The 21,760-nt window shown below is 48.1% G+C and overlaps 1 protein-coding gene across 1 annotated transcript; it reads right to left on the bottom strand.

The window, feature by feature from the left end:
- Nucleotides 1-496: 496 nt before the first annotated feature.
- LOC144742220 (histone acetyltransferase KAT6B-like) lies at nt 497-20,590 on the bottom strand. The gene is given in 19 exon segments (XM_078624689.1): nt 497-2,939; nt 2,941-3,280; nt 4,312-4,612; nt 5,446-5,730; nt 6,068-6,227; nt 6,504-6,735; nt 8,198-8,291; nt 8,788-8,949; nt 9,082-9,223; nt 9,353-9,465; nt 9,770-9,891; nt 10,964-11,925; nt 12,377-12,506; nt 12,991-13,072; nt 13,300-13,415; nt 14,537-14,645; nt 19,971-19,988; nt 19,990-20,097; nt 20,099-20,590. Coding segments are annotated over 19 exon segments (6,411 nt in total).
- Between the last annotated feature and the right edge of the window lie 1,170 nt (nt 20,591-21,760).

Raw genomic sequence — 21,760 nt, 5'->3', positions numbered from 1 at the left:
TCGTCAGCACTGTTAGACAGGTACACTGAACAGGTTCCAAAGCCACTAACTCCACTTGTAGCAGGCACATTAAATGGCTTCATTTGAGGCTGCTACAAGACTGCAAGAGCACTGATGAAATCTCCACCTCTGCTCCGAACCTGCCTGCTGCCAAGACACATCAGAGACACTAACACTAATTAAATAGATTTTCATCAGAATGATGTAAGGCTTCCCATCTGGAGGAACAAAAATACTTGGGTTTTTTTTGTTGTTGTTGTTTGCTTTTTTTTTTTTTTTTTTTTAAACATTAGCTTCAAAGTTTACACGTCAATGAAAATTTTTGCATTCTTTCCAAGTGCTGCTGCTGGTTTTTAAGTAATAAAACAATAAAAGAGAAAAAAAAAAAAGAAAAAAGAAGAAGAAGAAGAAGAAAAAGACACCCCAAAAATGAAAAACAAGGCCAGATCAGTGCATCTTTGAACAGCAAAACGCACACGAGCAGAAGCAGCTTCAGTTACCGCCGGATGAACGGCCCCTTCAGGGACTGCTTGGACATGCCCGTGTTCATGTAACCATGGGGACCAGCTGGAGTGTACACCATATTGCCATGTGGTGGAGCCTGCATGGGCTGCTGGGGGTATGGCTGTGTTCCCATCATGCCCATCTGCATAGAGTACTGGGGGGACTGGTTCATGTAGGCATGGTTGCCGTGGTAACCGCTGTTCATCATGGGCTGGCTCATGCCGTAGCCGTTCATGGCGTTGAGGGAGGGCATGTTCATGGAGTTGACGTTGTAGGCTGGTGCTGGCATGATGTTCATGCTCATATTCACGCGCGGCATGGCGGCCAACGTCCGGGACGGCGCCTGCATGGCCATCGTCTGCGGCGGCCGGGCGTACATCTGCTGCTGGTGGTGGTGCGACAGCGGGGCGGACTTGGAGCGTGCGGAGATGTGGCTCTTGGAGGCCATTTGGGACTGGATCCGCTGCGCGGGCGGGATGCCCATGTTGCGCTGGAGCATCATGGGCGGCGGGGAGCTGAGGTTCGGGGGCGGGGTCATGGTGGCCTGCATCTGCGGGTTGGGGACTCTGTGCGGCGTCTGCGACAGGGACACCAGGCCGGAGTGCTGCGACGACAGCGGGGGCGTGTTGGCGTACGACGTGATGGGGTGCGAGGCCGAGTGGTTGAAAGGCAGCGAGTGCGGGTGGTCGATGAACGTGTTGGTGAACTGCTGCAGCTTGGCCAGACTGAGGCCCGACGACTGCGGGTAGTGGCCGCCGCCGTACTCCCCCTGGTGGTTGATGCGCTCGTAGAGGGCGAAGTTGGGGCTGCCCGATTCGGGGATGTCGGCCAGCTGCATGGTGGCGGTGAAGTTGGTGGGGATGGCGCACTGAGCCAGGGGCTCCTGCTGGCTGTGCTGGCTGTGGGGGTTCTGCTGAGCGTGCTGAGCGTGCTGATTGTGCTGGCTGAGCTGATTGTGCTGCAGCTGGTGATTGTGGTGGTGATGATGCTGGTGGTGGGGATTGTGTTGACTGTGCTGGCTGAGCTGATTGTGTGGCCCGTGCTGATTGTGTTGGCTGTGCTGATTGTGCGGGCCGTGCCGGCTGTGGGGGGGGTGCTGACTGTGCTGGCTGCGCTGGCTGTGGCTGTGCTGGCTGTTGCTGGGGGGTCGCTCCACCACCACGCAGCCCTGCGGGGACTTGACGTTGCAGTGCGGCGGCGAGCTCAGGCTGTTCTGCTGAATCATGCCGCAGCTGCCGGGGTTGACGGCGGCCATTTGCTGGCTCACGGCACAGCTGCTCTGGGCGAGGCCGCTCGGGGGGATGCTGCCGTAGGAGCAGCTGTTCTGGGAGGGGCCCGCCCCGCAGATGCTGCCTCCCATGGTGGAGTCGTAGCTGCTGGGGTTCTCGTAGTTCTCCGTGGTGCTCTCGATGCTGCCCAGGTCGCTGAAGCCGCTGTCCACCACCTGCTGAGAATGATCCGACACGGAGGGCACGTCCATCATGGGGCTGGTCTCCATGTTGTGGAGCGAGGGCACCGAGATGGCGCTGTGGTCGGGGCTGATCTGGGTGTAGCCGCTCTCCAGGATGGACACGGCCGGGCTGCTCACCGAGCGCACCGACTGGCTGGGATGGGACTGGGCGGAGGAGAGCGGGCTGCTGTGGTCCGACTGGGGGCAGTCGTCCATCGGGGTGAGCTGGGGGCTCTGGGCCACGCGGGCGTAGGTCTGCAGGCTCCTGCAGGCGTCCTGACTCTCCACACAGTCCTGGAAAACGCTCTCCCGCTCGCTCTCCTGCGTCAGCGACTGCACCGCCTGGGCCGTCTCCGAGTCGATCTCGGCGCACACGGGCGGCTCCTCCGTCGGCGCGGGGCTGAGCGGCGGCCTCTCCGCGGGCGGAGGGGGGGCGCTCTCCTCCTCCGACTCGGAGTCGGCGGGGTTATCGGAGTCCACGGCGGCTCCCGAAGAGACGGCGTCCGCCGCGGGGGCCGGCGTTGCTACTTTTGCTTCAGTCACTGCTTCCTGAACGCTTTCTGCAGCCGCCTGCGCCGCCTCTTCTCCACTACGCTGCTCTGTAGAAAGCTGCTGACTCACTGCTGAGTCACTGTGGTCTTTTGGGTCTAAAAAAGACGAGGTGCTGACGGGTGCTTCTTTTCCCGTTGGCTCCAACGCCAACTTGCCACTCTCAGGCTCGGCGGTCTTGCTGTGACTGTCATCCTCGTCATCTGCATCCTGGTCCTCCAACTGAGTTCTCCGCTGCTCCTCCTCCTCCTCCTCTTCCTCCTCTTCCTCCTCCTCGTTGTCATTACCCAGTGATACAGCCCCCTCTGGTCTGTGCTCCACATCTTTGGCTGGCGAGTCCTCCTCGCTGTCTTGCAGGTCCTCCTCCCGTGGTTCCAGGTAATCACCTCTGTCCTGGTGCCTGGAGAAGGTGGCGTCTGGAGAGGCCGAAGGTGACCCCCCCAGGGGAGCTTGACTTCTCCGAGCGACGGTCGGCCGGACTCGGCGGTTCAGAGGGGAGCCTCTGTCGTGTCGGATCGAGGCTGGCTGAATGTCTGCCGCCCTCTAGCCCCCGGCCTGGGTTGTGATCTGCCTCCCCCTGGGCCTCCTCCATCTGAATGCGATGCTGCTCCGCCTCCATGGGCGTTTCCGGAGGCGTGTACAGGTTGAGCTTGAATCCCATTTTCCGCTCGTTCTTCAACCTCCATTTCGGAGGGCCCCGTTTCACTCCTTTGGGCCAGCCTTTCTTCCGCTTCATTGGGCGAGGTCTGCTCGGTCTCTTGGAGAGGACGTCAGCTCCTGGAGGTGACACACCGTTAGACCGTTAGTGACACAGCCGACACGTTACACCCACCTCCCCCTTCCCATCAACGCCAGCAGAGGCCCGATTGGCTGACGTTCCCAAACGACTTCCTGTCTGATTTTCCTGTGGTGTGAGGTGTGTTCCATACGCTCAGGAGTACCGGACCTCACACTTTAACGGATACAGCCCCCATTCCTGTTGTCTCCATGAAGTTTTTTCCAACAACCTTTTTTTTGCGTGTTTTTCCAACAAAAAACAGCCTGAAGACAACCAGCATTGCTTCTCCCTGTTCCTCGGTCAAAATGTTTGTTTCATTTTGTTTAACGTCAGTTGGCATCCTGCTTATTGGTGCATTACCGCCACCTTCTGTTCTGGAATGGGTACTGCTTCTCTGCTAACTCGATCTGGTTTTGATCGGAGATCCACTTCTCAACGCGAACAGAAGAACTTTAAATTCTCATTTCAGTTACGTTAACAGTCAAAGAAAAAACAGTGTGAGATCCTCACCACCTCACTTCATCAGATCATGTGTGACTTGTCAGTCACCCCCACCCCACCAAAATAAATGAATAAATGTCAAATATAGTACTTGTCCCAAATCCATAAATAAAAATGTTCAAATGACAAACACACTTTTGGATGTTAATCAAATTTAACCAAATTAAACGTTGCAAGGAAAAAAAAAATAAAAACTCTACATTCGTGTAAAAAATCTAAACCTGTATTTCAGTCTGCCCTGTGACATATTTGTGTGTTTTGTTCTCAATTGTGATGATTGTTTTATTTTCACATTGTGTGAATAGTGATACTTTTGTTCACGTATCCGTGGGACAAATTCAGCAGGGAAAAAAGCAGGCGCATGCGCACTAGGTCATGCACATCATGGTCTGGAAACACACTGGGCACCGACATGGACCAAACACTCTGAAATACTCTGAAGTCACGTTTGACAGATCTGCTGTGAACTCCTGTGACGTGTTCCAGCCGTACAAACTTGAGCCTTGTGATGGTTTGAGGACCCCCTCACCTTCATTCCAGAGGTCCAGGTTGTCTTCCTGTATGTTTTTCTTGAGCCTCGGCCGACCTCGGCGGCGTTTCACCGGTGTGATCTGCATCTTGTTCTCCCGGTCCTCCTCCTCCTCCTCCTCCTCCTCTTCATCCATCTCGCCCACTCGGCAGGTGCGCTCCAACTGGGGCATCGGACACTCATCGTCGGAGTTCTCGAACGGCTCGTTCAACACCTCCGTCGTCTCGGAGATGGTTTCCGTTGTCACGCTGCTGTTTATTCTCTTCCTCTTACGCCCTCTCTTCTTCAGCACAATGGTTCTCTGCACACAAAATAAAAGGAGAGCCACCGATTGTGGAATGAAACCTCCATTAAGAGGAGAGCTGTTTTATGCAGAATGGAAACTGGGGCACTAGTTGGGTGACCTCCATTAGGATAGAGCAGCAATTCATTCAGACATTCGTGCTAAATGCAAAATGTTCAAACCACATCGAGACTAAATGTTTGAGCAATGCAGCCTGGTGCGGAAAACCACAAATGAGACAGGCACAAACCACAGTCTACATTTTACATTCTCCAGTTGTTTCCCAGCGGCGGCCTACGACACCACTGCTCCCCGCTCCGAAATCCTTCACAAGAAGAATGTGAAATCAATACTATGACTAATGCACTACATGAACTGCTGTTCGGGATTCTATACACTTTTCATTGAGAACGTCTCACCGCTGTAATATTATCTCCAGCACAAGAGGGCAGTGCCATATAGACAGAACAGATGTGAGCAGCACAGAGGAGGGCAGTAAATTAACCATGACCACTGACAATACTACAAGGTTTAGGCTGCACAGTCGCGACACTAGCAGTGAAAACACAATCTATTATCTACAGCTGCAGGCACACGCTGAGGCTCCAGATGACAAGAGGAAGCCACTGAACCCTCCGCTGAATTCATGAATATTTAACAGACCTTTCCATCGCGCCCGAGTACACAACGCAGCGCCTAATGAAGGAAAATATCTAATGATATACATTTAATTACTCTTTGTCCTGGAATGAAACTCTGCATGATCAATGCGATACTCCCACCAGGGAGAACAGCTGACTTATAGTGACGCAGGAGCAGCACGGTTCACACCCACAGACAATAATAGTCACCTTTCTCTTGGCCGCGAGCATCGCATGGGCTTTAGTCAGGATGGGCGGTGAGCTGTCGGAGCCGTCAGAGTCGTCGTCGTCGTCGTCGTCGTCAGCTTCGTCGTCACTTAAGTCGACTGACTGCTGCATGCGGCGGGTCCAGGACGGCGGAGGACGGCGCTCGTAGGTTCTGTAGGGGACCTTGCAGTGGACCTTGGTGAGAGGCTGCCTGCTGCCGTGAGTCATCATGTAACTCTCCCGCTCCTCTTTCTCCCAGCAACTGGCCTGCTCCTTCAGCCGCTCGGCCTGGCGATGATACAGACAAGACGCATTACCTCTGGGAGGGGGAAAAAAAAAAAAAAAAAAAAAAGACGCAAGCGCGACTCCCAGCGTCTGAGCAGTGACGCTAATGGGAAAACAAGAGATGGGGAATTAACGTCGTGACAGACGAAGTACTGCAGGTTCCTCCAGATAATGAAAGCAGTGAAAGGTCCAGTCACACCAAGTACATGGTAAATACATTTAGAGCCGTTTTACACAACATTCCATGCCTGCTGACGGTGGGAATGCTTTGCCTGTTGTCGTCCTCGTTTTCAACTCTTCGGCTAATCGAGCAAACATTCAGCGTCTCTGAGGGACTTACGTCCATCTCTGCCTCCCTCTCCTCCTCTGACAGGACGGCGTTGAGCGCCGAGGAGCGCGTCCAGCGCAGGGCGTCGGGGTCCACCTCGTTCCTCCGTGGATGCAGCCTCAGCCGCTCTATGTGCCTCTGAATCAATCGCTCTCTTCGGATCAACACAATCCTGCGTTAACAGACAGAACACCCCATTAATTAATGGCCAGAACGGAGTGCCGGGCTGGCTTTGGGGAACAGGGGGGGGGAATACGAGCAGGAAGAGGAGCTGTTTGGGACAAACGGTGCTCATGTCCTTGGGGGTGCTCAACCTGACTTACTTCTGTCAATATTCAGCAGCATTAATGGATACACTGTTAAAAATACCCTCTGGCCTGGATAAGTCAGACAACACACAGCGGCAGCAGCGGTGCAGGCTGGAGGAGACGGCAGCTCCGAGACTGACCTGCCATCCTGTCTGTCAATCATGCCGAGCTGCTGGAGAGTAGCGGCGATGTCGTGCGGACACATCCCAGTGGCCCTGCTTATTCCTTTAACACTGATGTGTTTATCTGGGTGCTTATAAAGGTACTCCAGTATGACACTTTTCCAATATGCCAGGTAGGATAAGCGACCCAGATCTGACAGCGGCTTCTCTGGGGAGCCGGCTTGTCCTTCTTGCCTGGTGAGAAGGTAACCTAAAAAGACACGATTCAAACAAAAACAAAATGCTTAAGTCAAGCCAGAGGGAGCTGCCGGGTTATTTCCAGACTGCATTTCTACCCCCCCCCCCCCCCACAAACACACACACACACACACACGTTCATATAAGGAGGTGGTGATGCAGAACCTTGGTTACCATTTCACCTTCAGATAGTTGTAAAAAGTAGCGAGGTAATCAGTTTTTCCTCTCGTTCGAGCTCTGTATGAGGCTATGATCAGTGCTAGCAAGGGCGACAAAGGGCGTGTAAAGAGGGAACAAAGCCAAACAGAAAAGCAGCAGGGCACCATTGCTCTTGAGAGACGGCACTTACGAGAGATAACGAGCAGGAAAAAAAAAAAAAAAGTAAAATAATCGAACATGTATCTGTGTAATTAGTTTTATAGCTGCCCTGTCAAGGGTCATCCATTACGAGCAGCATGGAATTAATGAATGCCTTTTAATGTGTACTCACTACAGAGAAACAAACAAGTACATTTAATCACAGCCAACACATAATACTGCAGTAATCATCACTGAGGATCACAGAGGAGCCAGTGATAAAATAAAAACACTTGGAAATGACGATTAGACCTGTTTCAAAAGTGTGTCACATTATATTTAAAACACCCAAAAAGAGCCGCTCAGAGGTCTTTGAATTAAATTTGAAAGGGAACGTCGTCGGTGCGGGCGCCCACTGCTACCTGAGACAAAGTGTTCTTCTAATACAATCCAATATAACAGAAAATCTGTTAATCTAAACAACTTGCAGCTGCAAAGCTACATTTTCCAATAAAGTCTTCAAAGAGCTCAGAACTCAGCTGTGTTCAATCTCCCTTAATCCCTGTCTTTGTTATCAGCGCACTCTCAATATCACAGATCCTCTCGCATCTCTGTCTCAATGGCTCCCAAAGTGAACAGGAAATCAAATGCTCTATTACCGCCCGGCCCTCCCCACTGTTTCTCCATTCCCGTCTCTTCATCACACGAAAATGTGGAGAAGAATCTACTAAATATATGTATCCAAAAAAAAGAAATGATGTGGTTCCTAACAAACTGCCTGCTACTGCCTGTTTTTGTACGTGTGCTGCAGGGCTTTAAACACTATGTGTGATGTATTTATTGGACTCAAACATAAAGCAGCAACTACACTGCAGCTCAGTCTCAGTTTGTGTTTCTCCTCCAGAAAAAGCTCTTCAGGCGACGCTTTGGTGAAGTACAGTCCACCATCAAATAATGTATAAAGACAGAATGTAAGGTGTCTTACTCCTAATCCCCCGTGTTTGCTGAAGCGCTGACCGTGAATGCTCTTGATTCGGCCCCTTCAAAGCCTTAGCCAAATAAGAGCACCTTGAAACGAGCTACAGATTCACTCATTGTTTGTGAAGACCAAGAAATAAACTCAATTCAGTGGTCAAAAGAAAGAAAAAAAAGGGAGAAAAAAGCATTAAGGAACTTACTGAAATCGATAAGGAACCTTCCAAATCCTTGCCTTTGGTACTGAGGCATGATCATTATGCAGGAGACATTGTACTTCTGCTGGCAAAGCTTTTCCTGAGGGAAGGAGAAACAGATCAAGTATGTCAGAGCTCTGCTGAAGCGGGCAATTTACCGCACCTGCCATTGTCCTTGTCGGAGGATGTGCACGTGCACACGCACGTTGCGCACTAAGTGAAAAGATTTCAATAAAAAGTATCGCTCTGTGCGCGGGTTCCGGCCCGGACGCCTTCCGTCAGTGGTTTATTTGCTGATGAGGGTTTATTGTTTAGTCGATACAATATCAGACAATCGTGGCCGATTTCACAGAGCCTGAGGTCTCTCTGCACTCCTGAGCTGACAAACGGTCTGACAAATCTGAAAGGCCAATAAGTACACGTGAATGTAGAATAAGCACATTTTGGCTTGACTAATGTGCTATGTGAGTCATCATCATTCAATGCTACTCTACATTTCATTTGTGTCAGGAAAACGGACAAATGAGCAGCAGTCTAACCAGTGAAATTTGACTTGCAGCGGTCCTGTTTCCCAAATATGACACTGTAATTCTTACCTTGGAGAAATAGCCCACAAGATGACAGCCTTTCTTATCGTTCTTTGTAAGTATGTAGAAGAGGAAAGGCTCCACGTCGTAATATAAGGTCTTGTGATCCAGGAAAAGCTTGGCTAACAGGCAGAGGTTTTGGCAGAAGAGTTTGCTGACATTTCCATCAACCTAAACGCGGAAATAAACAGAGCAAGAGGACAGTTTTCAAAAGGTCCCATTTTCCTCCTCCCCCCAGAATCCATTGAGCGGAATCTCATGCAGCATACAGTTATTGCTTTATTGCTGTAAAGGAAAGCTGACCTCAAAGACGGAAAGGTCGTCCTTTCTGTAAATTTCATTGGCTGGCGGGTGGAACCAGCCACACTTCTTTGTGTGTCTCTGGAGAATGTTTTTGCTTCTCATGTACTTCAGACAGAACTCGCACAGATAAAGCTTTTGTAATCTGCAGAAGACAAAAGGGAGGGCCGCGGTTTGTACTCGGGCAGGAGAGGTTTTTTAAAGGACACTCACATGAAACCAATCTCTTTTAATGAGGAGAAGGACGTCATTTGTTGTGTGATATCAACAATACCTTGAATATTCAGGTGGGTAAGGTGAGGAATACCAGGTTTGTATTTCATACTTTCCAAATTCAATCACAGCAGGGCAACGGATGGAGTCTAGGTTCATCAGAGATCCAGTTCTCTGAGAAAACAAACAAAGGCAAATGAGCAGTGATTTACTTCATTCAATATTCAGAGAACTGTCATATAATGTTTATTCTAATGCCCTTTTCAAAGGGTAGAGTACCTTCACTATTATACCTCTACTGCTACACCTCTGTTATTGAAACTCTATAGTGTTTGTGTTTGAAAGACATTTGGTGCATACATCAGTCGACCAAACAGGCTGCGGTCATTGCAAGGGAACCGCAAACAAGGTATGACCGCGGTCCAAACCGCTGCTCGAGCCTCGACTTTGCATCCGTTTTGAAGACGCTGTGCATCACCTGTGTGGCGAGTTCCTGGACGTGTGTGAACGTCTCAATGTCCTCCTCTGTGACGTGGTCTCTGGACATCGCTGCAAAGTCGGTTTGGGGCTCCTGCTTCAATCGCAGCTCCACGCTGTGGCCTGTTCCAGGCACAATAACACATGAACACATCAGGCTGCAAATGAACACCAGCCTGTTTGAAGCAGCTGTGGATGAATAACAGTCTACATTCTATGCAAATGCTCTTATACTGTCAGCAGTGCTGCTGAGCCTGTTTGAGGCTGTGTGTCTCTGAGGAATTTCATAATGTATCGTCTTTGCATGTTTATATGAAAATCCCTAATGTAATGAAGTGAAACTAAATCACTCTAATTGCGTAACCGCTTTCATGTACTTAGTCATCCACCAAGACAGTTTCCCATGAATTAAGAAGCAGATGCAGTGAGGGGAGCGGGTGTTGACATGAAAAGCAACTGATGTTGGAAAGCAGGCAGTAATTTCATGAAAGACATCAACACCATGACTTAACCACCAAAACAAAAAGCCATTACAAGTGGAAGTGATGTGTCATTAACATATTTATGAAAATGTGCTCCTGGCTAGGTAGTGTTTGCTGCAGGAAAACTTCTATCCATTTTCCTTCACTCCTGAAGACAGTGAAATTCAAGGGTTAGTGCACCGGCTATAATCATCATGTCAGCTCTGAGTCAGCTCGGGTGGGTGAATCAGTGGGTTGCATGTGTCTAATGACTGCTGGAAGTGAGGCTGAGTGGAGACAGTGATTTCAAGAGCCAGGATGTGATGAGGAAGAGCACTGATGTGACTGCGGCTTCTACTAGGTCGTGATCACAGCGTATGCACTACGGCAGAGGGTCAAGGACAGAGCGAGGAGCAACATGAGGGGGTTAGTGGGCCATGCACTATGACAAAAGCCAACGGGCGAGAGGATGGAAGCCACGTACAACTCCGCAGCCAGGTCAAAAAAACGCAATGCAACGGGGTTAAGAAACGAAAAGAATTCAAAGTAGGCAGAGGATTAGTTTGTTAGAATGTTCAGGGTGTCTTCTCAAAGAAAAGATTAGCTCTAGTTTGGAAAAAAAAACAAAAACAAAAAACTGCCAGTGTCAAGCTTAAAAAAAACAAAAAAATGAAACAAGAAGTTAAAAAGGTGTGCAGACGCAGATCTTGGCTGGCGTTTCGAGCCTTGCTTACCATGAATATTGTCAGGCTTAATTCTTCCGTCTGTCAAGTCTCCCTTTCCTGGGGAGGGGGCTCCCTTCTGGGGGCTCACTTTATACCTCAGCCTGCCTAGTGTCCTGTGCTTTTTAAGGAAGGGGTTACGTTTGAAATGACTGACCAGCTTAAAAGGGTGTCCTCTGGGTCGGCCCGGCCCAACGGATGTGGAGTTTAACCTATTTTTATTCAACTCGTTCTTTCCAAGACGCTGGGGACCCATTTTGGACGTATGGGCTGAATCCTGCTTTTGGTGCATGCGCTTAGGCGGCGCGTAGGAAGGTAGTCTCTTTTTCCGCGACTGTCCCTGAGTAGTATAAATGTGTGAGAGTCCGTCAAATAGTCCCTTAAGCTGGCTGCTAGTGCAGAGACTACTCAGGGAAGGAACACTAGACTGGCTGGAAGAGCTCTGTGGGGAGTTAGCGGAAGTGGAGCTGCTGGACACCTGCGAGGGTGGGCTAAATCCCGGCAACGTGGGAGCGGGAGGAAGTGCAGAGGACAAGGGAGTTATCTTTCGAGAGGCGTGAGCAGCAAAGACAAATGGCTCTGGTGGCTTGGACAGTTTGGGCGGACCCTTGTCCCGAGAGCTTAAGTGTTTGGCGGCTGACTCTACGGCTACAGCTCGCGAGCGACGGCCCACGGGGGACGGGGTAAAGAATTTGGAAAGCCCGTCGATAAGCCCTTTGGTTTTCTTGTTAACGGTGAGTGTAGCTGGGGTGGAGGTGGGCGTGAGGGGGGGAGTGGTGGTGGGGGTGGAGGTGGTGAATTGGGTGGCGTCGACCGCACAACAGGGGTCTGCAACAGCCAATCTTTCTCTGGCGTCCTTCACAGATGCAGCATGACCAGATGAAGTTGTGGTACAGACGGTAATCTTTTGACCCCTACCAGGTGACCCCCTTCCTCCAAGTGCTACCATGGAACCATCACCACTGGTTACCGACCTGCGGAGGAAAACACAGGTAAATCTGGAGCATCAGACCTCAGGGCGACACCCCCAAAACTCGCTCATAATCACAGTCGTTTCTCTGCACACGTTGTTCCGGTATGCATCCGGTTGATTACAATCTGGACCTGCTCACTGCTGAATTAACAATGGACACAACAAATCAGTCACTAAGGATGTGACGTGTCAATTTTAACTGCAGCAAATAGGTCACAGTTGAACTAGGGAGGTGGGAGTTGTAAACACTGATGGCGGAATCATCAGCCCAAATTGTTCATGTAAACACCCATTTTCTCAACCGGGCACTTTATTGCAAAATCACGTTTCTTGCCCCCACTGGAGTTGTCAGTAATGCTGCTGTGTTCCCACAGCAGCAATTAAGTGGGTGAGAACAATGTTCTGGTAGGAATATCCCTTCAATGCTAATATTCAGATTACTGCACACTTACATTCTTTGCTTGAGCTTATTTCTGGGCCTTCCGATCGGCTTTGCATATCGACGTTTGATCTGATCGGCTTTCTTGTGCAGCAGTTTCTTCTCGTTCTCCTCGGCCTGACAGACCTGGCAGATCCAGGTTCCTGGATGGTGTCCAAGCGCAGAGAATGCAGTACATACCGTACAGGACATACAGTACAGTCATCAAAAGCATTTCCTTCAATACCCAGAGCTGGCCCGAATCCCACCGGCTCACAATGACAATCAATTACTCAGCACAAAGCGGAAATCCATAAGAAAAACATTGAGTCAATTCTCTGTCCAGTGAAATAGACTTCGTGTCAGCTTGCTGAGCAAAGCTATGTGACTTGTATGAATAGCCTGCCAAATGTCCTGCTACGCTACGTGCGCCATCATTACAAGCCCCGCTGTAGGGTCAGTACTGTCATCCAGAGATAGCGCATCTCCCTAGGGATGCTGGGACAATTTGATATGCGTACAGAGCTCTAAATAAGCCACCACTGGCTCGCTGCGCGCTGACTGACAGCCCCCAAACGGCCATCTGTGAAGAAAAGGCTTGGAATTGACAGCAGAGAGAGGAAACAGAGAGACAGAGTGTCGGCTCACCTTTTGGCATCCTTGAAAGCGGTGGGTCGCAGCATTCCATGTGGAAACCCCGATCACATGAGTCGCAGAATAACATCTCATCCTGAAAGGGAACAGCAGGCAGGTGTAAAGGATCCCTGTGGCATACATGTAGCCCCCCCCCCCCAATCACCACCACACATTTTCAGAGAAATAAGCCCCATTGTGCGCAGGAGGGTTGTGTAAATCTGAGGGAGAACCGACAAATCATCAGGGATGCACAAAAATGGTATCTAGCTCCAAGCCAGTGAACGTGGTGTGTGTTCAGACGTTTGTGAACATCATACTCACAGCGTTTTTCCCCTGTATTCGACAAGAGCTGCAGGTTTTGCACTCGATACACTGCCAACGCAATCTCTTCACATTTGAGGTTAATTCGGGGGAGAACTTCAGACACGATGGATGACCTTCAGGAGGCAAGTTGAAAAAACATTAGTGTTGACGGTATCAGCCAGCTGAAGGCGGAGCTTTCCATCACACAATGAGGTTAAATACTAACACGTTACATCATGGAGAGCAAAGCAGGGCCTGAATGTCTTCAACCCTTTTTTTTTCTTCCTCCTGTGCCATAAGCTGTGTCTAAAAACAGTATGATCAAACATCTGAGCCGCTAATTACAGATAATTTGATCTTAATGAGGCAGAAACGGTAGCAGCACTCATTGTAATGGAGGCCGATCCATGAACGTCATGTAAAAGCTCGCCTTCTCCCACACCCCGCTCCCGCTCCTGGTTGTAAAACAGCTGTTTTACAGTGAGAGGACAATTTGTGTACACTAAGAGCTGTTAATGAAAACCACCTCCATGGTAGTTAGTCAAATTTGAGCTGTAAAAATGTCACCAGGAGAACAATTCCTTAAGGCGTTCGCAATAATTGTTCAAACTTAAATGACTCCTTGGCGGGCGGTAATTTTATGGGGAGTTAGCAGGTTGGTGTGGGAGCAAAAAGAACAGTGAGGGAAATGTCACCGCTCTGGAGGGAAAAGGGTTGATCTTCAGTCCGCTGTGCCTCACGTCGTCTATAATCTGAACTGGATGAACAAAAGAATTTGACCATTTGTGATCATGATGGCTGCGTCCGCCCAGTGAGGCTCGCATGCAATTTGAACATTGGTTTTCCAGTAACTGCCGGAAAGGGAGGTGAAAAACCTGCGGCAGTAGAACGACATGCTGACACCGGTATTAAGTGGTGCGATGATACGCCGCTTCCTGTGAGACGCTTGAAATTTGTCGACAGGCTTTTATAACCGAGACAGCCTTAATATAGCCCCTTGTATTTGATGATTGCAGGCAATGTTGCGAATCAATGAGGCAAACTGATTAATGGAGAGAGTGGATTTACAGGCGTTATGCACCCATGTGATTAGGTCAAACACAGATTTCCATCTGCTTGTATTTGATAGCTTGAAAAGTAGTCGTAAAGAGTCAGTGTAGTCATGTATTTGACAAATTAAAACACAAAGTGGCGTCGTGTTGATGCTTGTCAAACAGTGTCATCCAGATGTCTGTATGTTAGGACTTGAACTCACCGCTGCTTCCACAGTCGGCACAGGACAGCAGCTCCTCTGGCTGCTTGTCCCGATTTGACTCTTTCGTTCCGAGACAGAAACTGCATATCGGGATGGGGTCGACCCGCAGCTGGGTGGGAACACAAACATAGACAAACTGTTTAAGAAACAGAATCGCTGGCAGGCTGCCTAGGTTGTACTTGAAAGTCTGTTTGTTTTTAGACGGTTTCACGTCTTGTCAGGATGTGGGGATGGCCGTACACACGATAGCTGAGATGAAACTGGATTACGGCAGCACGATATGAGAAACATTGGCGATACGCAGACTAAAAAAAGAACACAATCACAAATCCAAAAGAGTCATTTAAACCACTTTAAACACCAATACTGAATTATTATAAATAACTTACAATTACTTGGTATAATAATAGAAATTTTAAATCTAACATGAAAATGTTATTTTTTCTTTCAAAACAGTTTAAATTCAAATAAGGACAACTGAACACGATGGTGAGAAACATCCACTCCCTAGGGCAAGTTATTGCCTTAATGATTCACTTAGGGCAAATTCTGCACAGCTCATGTATCCAAGGGTGAATTTGACAGATCAAATCATTGACAAAGTAACTTTGGTAAATTCTGGTATTTCTCTGCATTGATCATGAATTGGACACTTTCTACAGTAAGTTATCTCAGGTGCTCTTGTGGTGATAAGATTTATCGTGGAGCCCTGGTGTGGATTGAGAGACGCTGCCGCTGGAAGAACAAGTGCAAACAATGACAAAAGGAGTTCTCACAGAAAAGAACTGAAAAATAACTGAATCCATCCTCATCCTCAGAAATCGGGATGCACCTCCTTTATCTATTACATCTAAGCAATCTCAGAAATCATACTTTAAGAGTTTAATCCAATTCTTACAGCTTGCACTCAAGTCTGAAAGGATTAACCAGCATGTAATCAAATTACCTCAATAATAAAACTTGCCCTCATTGTTGCTGCCATGATCCACTGCACGTGTTGCAAGTCTCTGAACATTTAAGTGCTTTCAGAAGTAAAATTTCAATCCAAGATTAACAAGCATTTCCCCATTGATTTCTCAAAATGAAGAGAGGGCGACTTCAAGGGAGGAACTCGGTACTCGGTAATAATGAGGAGCGTTAAGCAGCAGCCAGTGAACCAATCACACGCTGAAGTCACAGTCAGACTGACGCGTTCACACAGCGTCCCTTTAAATATGAGATCATATACGCAAGCCTCTGGAGGCGCGTCAAACAAACGGCTGCTCGAGAGGAAGTTCTCAAAGTAAAATAACACTGGCAGGGTGCGACCATAAATAACCTAGCTCATCATCGGTTTACACACCGAGGCCTCGTCAACTGACTGCAGCGTCGAAGGGCACTCTGGGGAAGCACATAATTAGTTTCTGGTTTCTATGACGCAGATCAGCATCCTTGCCACAACAAAATGTGCGACCTCCAAACCTCTACCGGTCCTGACCTCCTCCCGACCTACATGTCAAATAAAGGGCGTTCTTTTTGTTTTGTTTTCCATCCGTCAATAAACAGCACCATCCTTTCAACCTGTCTCACCATCAAAATCGTCCCTGAGGGGAAACGCAGCAAGGATGCGGTGGGAATTTGGTCATTGTTCCCTGCTGCTGTATCAATTAGATGTTACGGTGGGCAGGGAAAGCGTTTACGTCCACATCAGTGATTACTCTATTTTCCAACCTGCCAGGTCAATATTTGAGAGTGGGCGCTGGCATTAGAAGCCCAGCGCTGCTCACACTGCTGTGAGTATGGACCAAAGCGCTGAAAATGCTGCTGATGCACCTGAGGGATGTGGCTCAGGTCTAATCACTGATTTACCATCTGATAGATTTTAGAACTCCATTAGCCGGGTCTACAATGATCAGACCTGCTTAGTCGAATTGCTGCACATGACATAATTCCAAAACACTCCCTGGTTTGAACTTCTAAGATGTGAAAGCGTTTTTTTTATTATGTACAAATATACATCATGATGTGGTTATTCTTTGTCCTTCATCATCAAAGGATGCAACCAATTGCATTTGAAAACAAGGCTTGAGCGTTATGGTTACGTAAGTTACAAGTTCTTGCTTCTTTTTCATGTCCAAAATGTGCATGTGCCATTGGGGACTGTGTTGTTCTATCTCACTAAAACACAAATCCTTCCAATCCTGAACAAATCTTCAAAGGTTTATCTTTCCACATTTGCAGCGTCTAATATCTTATCATGTCTAGTCATCTGTTGTTGGCCGAGAAGGCAGGATCACTGCTGTTTTTACTTATTAACGCTGTACAGCCTACTTGAGGATGGCGGTTGTTTAACGGATCAGGCGTCTCCACCAGCGCATATGCGTGACTGGCAATTATTGACATGGTCTGATTAAAATGTGGATATATATATCTATGACGGGCGAGATCAACTCAATTATTCATCAAAAGCCACAACTTTGTTGGTTCAAAGGCACACAGAGCAAAGTAGTGTGTGAGTCTTTTCAATGGCAAGCAGTCTTTGAGAGTGGGAAAAGACAATCACAAACACCAGCTGCAACGACCATATATGTCATTTCAGACAAGGCAGCATTAGCGTTCATTATCTGTCTAATTAGCGCTCAGACGTCTCCTTCTTAACCAGCAACAGTTGGCCGCTCCTTGTATGTTTTCATCGGTCTGTGCTATTAAAGAGGATAGAAAGATAAAAGGTTTGACGAGAGATTCATTAACATCAAAGCTTAAAAAGCCCTCACCACATGTTTTAAGTTGTATAAATATATTCTCTGCTAAATCATAATTTGTGTTTGCCGAGAAAAAGAAGACGAAAAGATGGCTTAGTCTTGTCTTTCTCCCTCATAGTATCTAGGAATATGAAAAGAATATGAAAGTTTCCCACTGACATCAGCTGCAAACCGTGTTGAACCTTTGTGACCAAGGTAACCAAGTGAGCTGGCGACTCGTCCGAAGTGGAACCCGCCGTCCGCCCGTTGACAGCTGGGATCGGCTCCAGCATGACCCGCGACCCGTGACCGGAATAAGAGGAATGAATGAATGAATGCAGCACTAGTTCATTAAAAACACACAGGGTGGGGCCCAACGCTGATTAGTCCAGACCTGACTCACCATGTGATGAAGTGGTTTTGTGGGAGCGGTGAGCCGCACATTGAATCCAAGACCCAAAACAGCAACAACAACAACAGGATATCAACATTGTGTAATGTTGTTTCTATGTTCAGTTTTTCTTTTTTTTTTCACAGGAGAGTTCACAGACTGTGGAGATCTCTGGCCGTTTATGGCCTTTATGTGTGCAACTACACAAAACAGACGGCCCCCACCTCGCGAGAGCCTTAAGTGGCTGCAGCAGCGTTCTATGATTTCATTTCATGAGTTCTAGGACTTTGGCTACACGCCATTCAGCCCCACATAGACAAACAGCGTGATAAGAAACTACAAGCAAGATATATTCTAAACTTAACAAATCTGGGTATTTTCCAAAGTGGAAAATGGGCCCAAAATGGAAGCAGTTGTTAACACACATCCCTGCATGATATTTTCAGGATGTATTTTCACAAACCGAATCACTCGACCAATAATTTCCCTAAGAGCCTTTGCACATAGGTTTCTGAATAACAAAATGTCACTGCTAATGTGCAGCCTGTGCGTACTGCTGGTGAAACGATCAGAGCTGATGCACTACCGAAGAAATACATCTGATTGAGTTCTCATCGGAACGTCGTCTCCACCGGCGGAGCTATGAAGTCTAATCACACAACTGGAGAATCAATTTCCATCAGCAATGTTCTTAGGCCTGGTGATTAAAACCAGTGGCAATCGACTGCCAACGCAGGGAAATGCAAAAACAGAGAAACAAACACAGCTGAGGAGGTGCTGATGATTTTCTTGGGGATTCTAAATTAAGTACATTACAGGAAATTATGCTGCTTCAAAAGAGCAGGCTGTCCTGAGTGAGGGGGTGGGGTCCTATTAGAACACTGCTAGTGGAGAGAGACAGCTCAAGTGGTTGCATAACACAGCAGGAAGGGAGAAAAAAAAAAAAAAAAAAAAAAACCTTCTCATTCCTTGTCTTTGTTCCTGCCAGAGTCTCTTCAGACTCTTATAAACTCCAAGGCTGCTCTTTTCCTTATTTTTTTTTATACCTCAAAGTATCTGTTACTCTCAACATATGCAGTCATTGTGCTTTAATAACGGAGCAGGCAAAGATGTCTCATCTGTTTTAAGTGCATGGTAAACCTGCACTGGTGGGGTGATGTCACCAGGCCGGCAGCAATAGGTTGAAATGTTCCAAATGGAAACCAGCAGCTTTTCTTCAGCTAGACGAGAACCGTCGCAGGACACTGTGTCTCTAAACACTTCTCAGTTTCATATTTGGCTTGACCACAGAGGCAGTCACAGTTGTGGCTGCAGTTTCAAGGTGTCGTTTCCTGATTATTCACTGTGAAACTGGTGGGAGCAGGGTGACGTCTCTATAGCTTGACGCTGCTCGCCACTTCAGCTGCAGAACTTGTGCATAAACTATCAGACGGCAGCACGTCTTCATAAACCGCAAAAGACAATCTGCAGGGACTGAACATCAAGTGAAGATGGTGATGTGCTGCACTTTGGGCCCAGACAAAACACGTGAACAGTTCACGAAACTCTCGGTGCTCGTGGTGTCTGACAATTGCAGAGCAAGTGCCAACGTGTTGTCGTTTCCCACACGTTTGTTTACACCGTGCATTGAATCTGAGAACCAGTGAGATAGACACAATGTCTGCTTGCTGTAAACCATCCCAAAGGTGCCACAAGCAGAAAAACAACACATCCTGGAAGTTTGTTTATGTGGTTTCTTTTCCTCTGCGGGCCATCACACATAGCACGAAGGTCAGAACAGCTGCAGAGTCTGAGATGATTCCATACTGCCACGCACACTTCTGCTTCTATTTCTGCCTGTTGGCGCCTCTGTAAATCACAAATGAATATCCCAATTCTGTGCTCACAAGATGGCCACATCCCTTAAGGTCATTAGGCTAGAGTTACATAACCTGTGGGAAGCCTACAGCAGACTGCCAACCACACACACTCAGCATGACTCTCTGGTTCTCCCAGATCTCTCATAATGGAAACCAACAACGCTAGCCAAAAGGGGCACACACTCCAGGGGGCGTACTCTCTGACCCGCGGAGCCGGATTCCCCTACGATTCATAATAATCCTCGGACACACGTTCCACCAAGTGGTAGGCCAACTTTCACTCTTCCTTCTCGGTGCTGACAGCATCTAAAGCCCCTTCCCCACACCAAAGTAGGCTGAGGTCAGTGTTTATGTATTCAAATCACTAACACAGTGATCCTTTGGGCAGGAAATAGTTCTGTTACACGTTAGCAGCAGCAACAAGGCAATGATGACAGCGACGTGAGGTTCGGCGTGGCGTGTACCTGGTCTCGCTCATGTGGGGAGGAGTGTCACGGACGTCAGGACCAAGGGGGAAGAGCTCGGACACCTGGAGCCTCTCCCCTCCACACCGCCATGGCTGAGCTTATACCTGGGGCCGTTTTTTAACAACCCTGCCGTTGTTAACTGACCGCTTGGCTGCCAGTCGGAGCCTCTGCCGGAAAACAGAGTTATCAACGACGCTGGAGAGGTCATCCTGGTTCCGCAGATACCTCTCGATGTTCTTCAGAGAGGAGCCGTGTGTATCATCCAGGCCCTCAATGGCCCTCTTAAGGATCTTATTCCAATCGATATGGCGGAGATCGCTCAAATTCAATATAGATTCCTTAGATGGCACAGACACATTTGCAGGCGGGATTGATCCAACTCTCCCGGGATTTCCAGGGTCCTTGTACGAGGTGCTCCCCTTATTTGTAACCTTGAGAATAGAGCCATCATGAACACTTAATTCCAACTGCTCAAGGACAGTCTTCTTGTCCAGTCCATGCGACGTGGCCACCGCATGACAAATCCTCTCCTCCGAAGGCCTCTGCTTTTGCCTTTTGATTTTCTGTATTGCTTCAAGAATCCACTCCGTGTAAAGAGGGTTTGCAAGTTTTACCATGGTTGAACAATTAGACTCGCAAAAATGTGATCCATACAGATTCCCCCTCGCTGCTGCTGAACACTGGGTACATCCGCATCCTCGGTAAGGTCACAAAGTGAAGTTCCACGCCGCCGTCCACGTATTTCTCTCAATACTGGGTATTTGAGAATGGACCTGGAGGGACAGTTGACTCTGATAAATCCCACAATCGTTGTTATTAGTGAAATCCCACGTGAAATCTAAAAAAAAAAAAAAAAAAAAGGAGAGAGACACAAATTGGTCAAATGCATGTGTAATACACAAACTGTGGAGATTTTGGTTGTGCTCATGTTACATTAAGCTAGTTTATGGTACATTAAAATACCACGAGCTATAAAAAGGTTCCTTAAGTCAGGGGAATGCAGAACTTTAAAAGATGAGCTAAAAACATGAGAAACAGATGGATAAAAAGCAGATGAAGGAGCTGTCATGGCTGCTACAGAAATTGGAGTGACTTAATCCACAGGCTCACACCATATTCCAAACCCCAAACCAGATGTCCGTTTCAAACCAGACTATTCCGACAAAAAAAAAAAAAAAAAAAAAAGTGGCTAATAAGTTGTCACACAGTGACAGTTAACTTAGCTAGAAACTTCCACCGAGTTTGGCAAAAGTAGAAACTCTCTCCTCGACTTGTGTTTTCGGTTTCCTTCTAGAACACTTTTATAAAAACAAACAAACAAACAAACAAACAAACCCCCGCTGCGAGCAGCACGACAACATTTCCTAAGAGTTACGGTAAACACCGCGTCCATCCCCGACTGACATTACACACGCAGGTGAAAAGCTCCGAGGTAAATAACGGGCACCAGTTCGACTCCTGCTCGCCACTTTTGACAGCTCCATGTCCGCCGCGACAAACTGATCGGATGAACCACCAGTGCTCCCTGACAGCTGCCGTTTACAGCCCGTCGACAAAAAACCCCTCCGACGCCTCCACCGAGGAAATAAACCGGCAATAACAAGGTAACAAACCTGGAGTTGCGTTCCGCTGAGTTGAGCAGATAAATGACAGCGCTGCCAGCGTTACTGATGTCACCTAAACAGTCGCCATTTTGTTACAATGTTGTAGTTTACATGAATCCGACATGACGCTGATTACAATCCAATGGAGTCTCATTAAACCTTACCTACACTAATGTGCCCTCC

Source organism: Lampetra planeri, unplaced genomic scaffold (genome assembly GCF_965212315.1).
Source record: "Lampetra planeri unplaced genomic scaffold, kcLamPlan1.2.h2 scaffold_914, whole genome shotgun sequence".
NCBI classification, from domain to species: Eukaryota; Metazoa; Chordata; class Hyperoartia; order Petromyzontiformes; family Petromyzontidae; genus Lampetra; species Lampetra planeri.
Note: the sequence above shows the minus strand (reverse complement) of the source record. Positions and strands in the feature narration are given on the sequence as shown.